The sequence below is a fragment of the Oncorhynchus mykiss genome, chromosome Y, assembly GCF_013265735.2.
Source record: "Oncorhynchus mykiss isolate Arlee chromosome Y, USDA_OmykA_1.1, whole genome shotgun sequence".
NCBI lineage: Eukaryota > Metazoa > Chordata > Actinopteri > Salmoniformes > Salmonidae > Oncorhynchus > Oncorhynchus mykiss.
This window is the reverse complement of record NC_048593.1, coordinates 30,814,307-30,823,081: the sequence shown is the minus strand read 5'-3', so window position 1 is coordinate 30,823,081 and position 8,775 is coordinate 30,814,307. Positions and strand designations below refer to the sequence as shown.

Genomic DNA, 8,775 nt, shown 5'->3' with positions numbered 1-8,775 from the left:
AATAGTATCTCAAATATGATGTGTGAATCCATTTGATATCATGTATGAATGAATTTGACTTTGTGAACCCCCCAACTCCTTATGGGTATGACGGCTTTCTCAGTGAGGTTGTTTCACAGAAGTGGCTACCTCAGAAATTTTAGTGACTGCCCCCGCCCTAAAGCCAACAATGTTAGAAAATCATATATGCAAATAGGTCATGGAGTACAAAGCTTATTCAGAATTCAATAACTTTAGACTGGTGGTTTAATGATGTTTATAACAAATGTCCCTTGGAATATCATGGAACAAGACTTCACTCATTATACATCTTATGGGATCTCTGACTTGTCAGTGTCTTCACCGCAGTGGCCTCTCACTTGGTTACTGTTGGCAACATTCTTGAGTCGTGGCAGCGATGGTGATGACCAGGGATGGGAGGGGACTGTTAGTCAGGGCTGGTTGGGGGGAGCTGGTGACCAGGGATGGGAGGGGACTGTTAGTCAGGGCTGGTTGGGGGGAGCTGGTGACCAGGGATGGGAGGGGACTGTTAGTCAGGGCTGGTTGGGGGGAGCTGGTGACCAGGGATGGGAGGGGACTGTTAGTCAGGGCTGGTTGGGGGGAGCTGGTGACCAGGGATGGGAAGGGACTGGTGGTGTGAGCCAGGGGGGGATAGCTGGAGCTCAGGGCTGGTTGGGGGCAGCTGGTGACCAGGGATGGGAGGGGACTGTTAGTCAGGGCTGGTTGGGGGGAGCTGGTGACCAGGGATGGGAGGGGACTGTTAGTCAGGGCTGGTTGGGGGGAGCTGGTGACCAGGGATGGGAGGGGACTGTTAGTCAGGGCTGGTTGGGGGGAGCTGGTGACCAGGGATGGGAAGGGACTGGTGGTGTGAGCCAGGGGGGGATAGCTGGAGCTCAGGGCTGGTTGGGGGCAGCTGGTGACCAGGGATGGGAGGGGCCTGGTGGTCCGAGCCAGGAGGGGATAGCTGGAGGTCAGGGCTGGGTCTGGGGAGGGTTTCCTGCTGGCCCTCCAGCAGGCATTGATGAACATTCGGGACAAAGAAGAGTAGGACACCTCCGACCATGGGAGGAACCCCAGCCAGGTAGAAGGCCATGTGGTAATCTCCAAAGTGGTCATGGAGTAGCCCTGCGAAGACACACAACTCATTATCACACAGAGAGGCACCATTGAGGAGCACTTCAAGGTGATTCACACAGTTGGAAACATGAAACAATTTACAATAAGGCTCATGTGCATACAGTACTGATGATACTAATATATACTGAACAAAAATATAAACGCAACATGTGACAATTTCAAAGATTTTACTGAGTTACAGTCGATTTGAAATAAATCAATTAGGCCCTAATCTATGGAGTTCACATGACTGGGCAGGTATGCAGCCATGGGTGAGCCGGGAGTGCAGAGGCCCATTCACTTGGCAAGCCGACACTGGGGAGCCAGGCCCACACTGGGGAGCCAGGTCAAGCCAATCAGAATGAGTTATTCCCCACAAAAGGGCTTTATTACAGACAGAAATACTCATCAGCTCATGAAACATGGGACCACCACTTTACATGTTGTGTTTATATTTTTGGTCAGTGTATATCCAATTGATATGTAAGGGTTACACAAGGGATGCAGGATAATACAGACATTTTGCATCAAAACAGTAATAATTTGTATCTGAGACAATGACACAGTGGGTTAGTGGCCATTTGAATTACTGTCCGAAAGGAGGTGAGACCTGCGAGGGGGGGTCCGGCAGTCATGGGGAGGGCCATTAGGCCCATCAGGTAGCCGATGGCCTGGGAGGCTCTCTGGGGGCCCACCAGTTCAAATGTCACAGGGGCCATGAGGGTGATGACGCAGCCGTCACACAGCCCCAGCAGTAGACACACTGCAACCAGCCCCTCAAACCTGACACACAAAGGGACCAGCATAGACGCCAAGCCAAGCACCATGAAGGAGCCTGCCTGGAGGAAGATGACAAGGACGGGGTTAAAGAGGTTTGTACACCACTATTTCATTCTAATCCTGTTCAACATTTAGTTCTAAGCACAACCTTAGAGTGTACAGTCGCTACACCATCCAGGGGAGGACTGTGTTCCTCTCTTATCTAGTCACGGTACTTCCTATGCCACGGAGTGTCAAACTCAATCAGCGCACATGCCATATTAAAAAAACACAAGGAATTCACGGGCCAGACATAACCTATTATGTTTGTTTTTACAAAAGAAAGTGCATACAACTGGCCTTTGTTTTACTTGAAAAAATATGGCCCTTTATAATGTCTGCATGATGCTGTATACAGCATTTTAATGAAAGACCCACACACACGAATATTAATCTATATAGCATTTCAACAAGTTAAAACAAAATAAGGAGCACTCAAATCATTGCCCCGATGATAGAAATGTGTTGTGCCTTGTGTTTGACGCATGTCCCATGTTTTTGAAAAACAAAAGCAAAAATGATAAACACAAATAGGTGCTGAGTGACGTAAAAAATCCAAGTCCAGGTCTGAAAATGATAAAGCCTTTAAAGTGTGGGCTAAGTCATTATTAAAATACACAGAGGTGTATCGGCTTACGCCTTCCCCAGGGTGTCTGAATGTCAACTTGGCACCTGTTATACTTTTCCTTTTCCTTTTCAATTACTATTCCCCGTCAAGAGTACCTGAGGTTGTTTTTGGAATACTTCCTGCTACTTTTCTGACTTCCTTTATGAAAATCCATGTGCACACCTCTTCAAATGAGTGGATTTGTAAAAAATTGAGCACACATGCATGCAATCTCCATAGACAAACATTGGCAGTAGAATGACCTTACTGAAGAGCTCAGTGACTTTTGAACGTGACAATGTCATCGGATGCCACCTTTCCAACAAGTCAGTTTGTCAAATTTCTGCCCTGCTAGAGCTTCCCCAGTCAACTGTAAGTGCTGTTATTGTGAAGTGGAAATGTCCAGGTGCAACAATGACTGAGCCACGAGTGGTAGGCCACACAAATTCACAGAACGGGACAGCCGAGTGCTGAAGCGCGTAGCACGTAAAAAAAAAGTCTGTCCTTGGTTGCAACACTCACTGCCGAGTTCCAAACTACCTCTGGAAGCAACATCAGCACAATAACTGTTCACCGGGAGCTTCATGAAATAGGTTTCCATGACCGAGCAGCCGCACACAAGCCTAAGATCACCATGCGCAATGCCAATCTTCGGCTGGAGTGGTGTGAAGCTCGCCGCCATCGGAGAAGTAGAAACGCGTTGTCAGAAGTGATGAATCACCATCTGGCAGTGCGATCGACGAATCTGGGTTTTGGGATGAATTGGGGTGAATTGGAATGCCGACTGCGAGCCAGGCTTAGTTACCCAACATCAGTGCCCGACCTCACTAATGCTCTTGTTGCTGAATGGAATTAAATCCCAGCAGCAATGTTCCAACATCTAGAGGAAAGCCTTCCCAGAAGAGTGGGAGCTGTTATAGCAGCAAATGGGGGACCAACTCCATATTAATGCCCATGACCTTGAAATGAGATGTTTGACAAGCAGGTGTCAACATACTTATTTTTGGTCATGTAGTGTATGTTCTGTTGGATGTGGTTTACCTGAAGGTAGATCTTGCGTGCCCCATGGAGCAGGTCTCCCACCCTGCCAAACAGCAGGCGTCCTACGCAGGAGGTCACCCCGATACACACCAGGAGGACCCACTCCTTCACTGGCGTCTCCACAAACTGCTCCTCCACAAAACTCATCTGATAAGAGGCATCAGTAGGATACACTGAACCACTGGCCAGGTATTGTCGAACAATCAGTATTAACAAAAGGTAAGGCCAGAGTTCAAAAAGGGAATGGGAAGTTCGTAGAGATTGCATTCAAGTTAAAGGTGCATATGTCAGATCAATCGGAAATTACCTTTAAATGTCACGTGTTCCACAAAACGCCTCAGATTAAATCCCGTCCTAAATGATAAAATGTTTAATAATTACACAGCTAACTCACCAGGTAAATGTAGGGCACAAAGTTGCCCAGCATAGCCGTAGCCACCCCAAAAGCCCACACCCTGTAATTAGGGAGGTGAAACACTCCCAGGTTGCAGTACCTCCTGGTCTGTGTCAGGCCCTGCTGCCAGCCACTGCTCAGGTTGGCAGATGAAAGCTGGGCCGTGTTAGTGGACAAATTCCTGTGGTAAAGGCGTGAGCAGAAGGAGAATGCCAGGGCTGCCTGGATTAGCATGAGGGCACTGAGGATCTGAAAGGTGGTGCTGAGGCCCAGCGGTGTCCCCACCTCCTCCAGCAGGGCAGGCAGGCTTATGGAGAAAACACTGCTGCCTGCCATCACCACCCCGTTGACCAGGCCGAGGCGCTGAGGGAAGTAGTGTCCCAGGGTCACCAGAGAAGGCAAGAAGACAAAGGAGGAGCCACAGCCAAACAGAACCCCATAGGTGAAGTACCACAAACCTAACGACCTTGGAGAGAAATACACAGTGACAGCAGCAATATAATGAAAAGACTTAAAATTCTTGAAAATTCATTTAAAATATATCACTAGGATATTCAGATTAACCCGTTTTAATTTGTACAGTAATTTATTGAAGAAAAGGTGCTAGAAAGAAGCATCCTAAGTTACATGGTGAATGAACTTGTCAGAAGTCCCAAGAAAGCCACAAGGGCCCCACAAATGGCCGTCACCCTGCAGCCAACGTGATCAACGTGAATCGATCAACTATTCAGTGTTGTCTGAACAATACTGTAGGTACCCAAGCAAAACTTTCCTCTCACCTATTGCAAACTGAGAAACGTCATTATTTGAGTCCTCGTGAGCTTTAACAAGCATCATATGTATGATTCCAAAAGACTTCTGAATCCCAAAGATTGATCCATTGCACCAGGTGGCTGCCAGGACAACAAGCCAGACGAACCGTCCCTCTGGGAACCACTCCAGGTCGGGAGCTGAATCTGCATGGGCACATGAGACAATCTGAGATGATGAGTCCTTGTTTTCCTCTGTCTCACTGTCAGGACGACTGCCATCTCTTTTCATTTCTTCATGCTCGTAATATGATAAATATGTTCCTAAGGACTGTGCAAGGCCTGGATCAGGTTTCTCAGACTGTGTTTTTTGGCTCTCCATCCTCTGAGATGCTGTCTCCAATTATCAGACCTCTCATTTTCCCATCAACATTGTGTTCATATCCCTGCAGGATGTCTTAGCTTCCCAGCATGAACCAATGATCCAAATCAATGCTGCTGCATGGGCATCACAGAGGATGTGAGCAAAGAGTAAAGATAGCAAGTGTTACGCTCAATCATTAACCACAACGAAGAAGCGTCATGGTCATATTTGACCTTTATTTAAGCAGGGAGTCACCATTGAGACCAGGGTCTCTTTCACAAGGGAGCACTGCATGTACAATTTCAATGACAAAATACAAAAATCTGAATAAAACAAGTAAAATACAGCACAATACAAATATTAGTGCTGAGCCATTAGCGCTGTATGAGGTCTGTTCGGTATCAGTTCGATTATTTTAAAAATAATCACAGTTTTCGACTTCAGTTTCAATATTTTTTTCGGACATTAGACATGCATTATCTGGGTTGAATGCTGTAACAACACAGAATAAAATAATTAGGCCTAATACAAGTCCCATGTGGACGTGACTGCCCATGAAGGCTTATTATTTATTAACCATCATTTATTCATATTACTTTACTTTAATAAAATATTTCAGATGTGTATATTACTGACTTTATTATTTAATTCCAAGTTATCATCTCATCTCTATAGAGCTGCTGTCTATGCTGTCTGACAAAATCACTATTTTAGTAGTTCTTCAAAGTAAATAAGGCTTTTATGACTGCTGAATACCAACTATCAATCACTTAGATCATTTATTGTCAGGTAGAGATATACCGAGAAGAAACTTTTCTCTATCCCGCAATGGATTATGGTCAATCTAGTTAATTACCATGTTTTCTTCGCTAAACAACGTACAATATTGACCTGTTGGAAACTACAACTCCCTACTACATCACACAGTTTGGGCTTCATCCATTGAGAAACTGCAATGAATAAATGCACATTGAGCTCACAGAAGAAAAAAATTAACTAAATGCTATTCAAATAACCGATGTCGGTTAATTAGTTGTTTAAAACCCCCAAAATAACGACATTTCAGTTAATCGCTCAGCACTAACAAATACTCAAAAAAAGGTTTAGTCCAGGGTGGATTCATGTCATTTGTAATCGAATTTGCTAATTGAATTTGACTGTGTAACTTTGATGCATGACCCTGGTCTCTCTTTCTCATTCCCCTTGCTGAGCCCGGCCTCATGGGCATTTTGCTTTCCCCTTTCCATTGACTGTTCAATTAGTCCCTCTTTGTGCTTGGCTTATCCAGAACGTGGGTGTTTAGAGTATGTGACGAATCAAATAGGCTTGTAGTGATGCGGTAGGGAGCTAACGCACTTCAGTGGTAGAAAAAATGTTTTGTTTATTGCTGCATTCAAAACAACTGGGAACTCAGAACTCTGACTTCAGTGCGTTCAAAACAACTGGGAACTCAGAACTCTGACTTCAGTGCGTTCAAGACAACTGGGAACTCAGAACTCTGACTTCAGTGCGTTCAAAACAACTGGGAACTCAGAACTCTGACTTCAGTGCGTTCAAGACAACTGGGAACTCAGAACTCTGACTTCAGTGCGTTCAAGACAACTGGGAACTCAGAACTCTGACTTCAGTGCGTTCAAGACAACTGGGAACTCAGAACTCTGACTTCAGTGCGTTCAAGACAACTGGGAACTCAGAACTCTGACTTCAGTGCGTTCAAGACAACTGAGAACTCAGGAAAAAAATGACAACCGACTCGCAAAAATCGTTTTGAATTGTCGTATAACTTGGAATTCCAAGTCAGAAACTCAGGCATCTTTCTAGAGCGCCGACTTTCCAACCTAAAGAGTTCCCAGTTGTCTTGACAGCACCATTAAACAACAAGTATGGCATTGCACAATTACACAAGGACCACAGCTTGTGAAAAAAGTTATCTTCACAACAATTTAAAGATATATTTGCTGTCTCTGTACACTGAAGAGAGTTTAGAAAAGTTCAATTGAATTGTGGAGTGGAAAGGAGATGGTTCCTTAAAGCAGAAAAGTGAATGGATGAAATCTGGTCGTTGGAGGAGTTGCTGCTACCTAATGGGGAGGACAACAGTCCATGCGGATGACTGGACTATCTGTATGCCTATGAGTTGTTCTCCTCCTTTTCAAGCGATATGTTTATCCTAGGCTGCCTGTCAATTCATAATCTGATTAAAAAATATTTCACTGTGTAAATTCATTGAGTAGGCATATATATACAGTGGGGCAAAAAAGTATTTAGTTAGCCACCAATTGTGCAAGTTCTCCCACTTAAGAGAAGCCTGTAATTTTCATCATAGGTACACTTCAACTATGACAGACAAAATGAGAAGAAAAAAATCCAGAAAATCACATTGTAGGATTTTTAATGAATTTATTTGCAAATTATGGTGGAAAATAAGCAAGATTTCTGGCTCTCACAGACCTGTAACTTCTTCTTTAAGAGGCTCCTCTTTCCTCCACTCGCTACCTGTATCAATGGCACCTGTTTGAACTTGTTATCAGTATAAAAGACACCTGTCCACAACCTCAAGCAGTCACACTCCAAACTCCACTATGGCCAAGACCAAAGAGCTGTCAAAGGACACCAGAAACAAAATTGTAGACCTGCACCAGGCTGGGAAGACTGAATCTGCAATAGGTAAGCAGCTTGGTTTGAAGAAATCAACTGTGGGAGCAATTATTAGGAAATGGAAGACATACAAGACCACTGATAATCTCCCTCGATCTGGGGCTCCACGCAAGATCTCACCCCGTGGGGTCAAAATGATCACAAGAACGGTGAGCAAAAATCCCAGAACCACACGGGGGGACCTAGTGAATGACCTGCAAAGAGCTGGGACCAAAGTAACAAAGCCTACCATCAGTAACACACTACGCCGCCAGGGACTCAAATCCTGCAGTGCCAGACGTGTCCCCCTGCTTAAGCCAGTACATGTCCAGGCCCGTCTGAAGTTTGCTAGAGAGCATTTGCATGATCCAGAAGAAGATTGGGAGAATGTCATATGGTCAGATGAAACCAAAATAGAACTTTTTGGTAAAAACTCAACTCGTCGTGTTTGGAGGACAAAGAATGCTGAGTTGCATCCAAAGAACACCATACCTACTGTGAAGCATGGGGGTGGAAACATCATGCTTTGGGGCTGTTTTTCTGCAAAGGGACCAGGACGACTGATCCGTGTAAAGGAAAGAATGAATGGGGCCATGTATCGTGAGATTTTGAGTGAAAACCTCCTTCCATCAGCAAGGGCATTGAAGATGAAACGTGGCTGGGTCTTTCAGCATGACAATGATCTCAAACACACCGCCCGGGCAACGAAGGAGTGGCTTCGTAAGAAGCATTTCAAGGTCCTGGAGTGGCCTAGCCAGTCTCCAGATCTCAACCCCATAGAAAATCTTTGAAGGGAGTTGAAAGTTGCCCAGCAACAGCCCCAAAACATCACTGCTCTAGAGGAGATCTGCATGGAGGAATGGGCCAAAATACCAGTAACAGTGTGTGAAAACCTTGTGAAGACTTACAGAAAACGTTTGACCTCTGTCATTGCCAACAAAGGGTATATAACAAAGTATTGAGATAAACTTTTGTTATTGACCAAATACTTATTTTCCACCATAATTTGCAAATAACTTCATAAAAAATCCTACAATGTTATTTGCTG

At 44.9% G+C, this 8,775-nt stretch overlaps 1 protein-coding gene across 1 annotated transcript; it reads right to left on the bottom strand.

Moving 5' to 3' along the window:
• Nucleotides 1-228: 228 nt before the first annotated feature.
• Nucleotides 229-5,237, bottom strand: LOC110510022 (monocarboxylate transporter 8). Its single transcript, XM_036968236.1, is given in 6 exon segments — nt 229-1,125; nt 1,727-1,955; nt 3,584-3,730; nt 3,978-4,443; nt 4,605-4,705; nt 4,707-5,237. Coding segments are annotated over 6 exon segments (1,659 nt in total). The 5' UTR covers nt 5,109-5,237; the 3' UTR covers nt 229-811.
• Nucleotides 5,238-8,775: the final 3,538 nt, after the last annotated feature.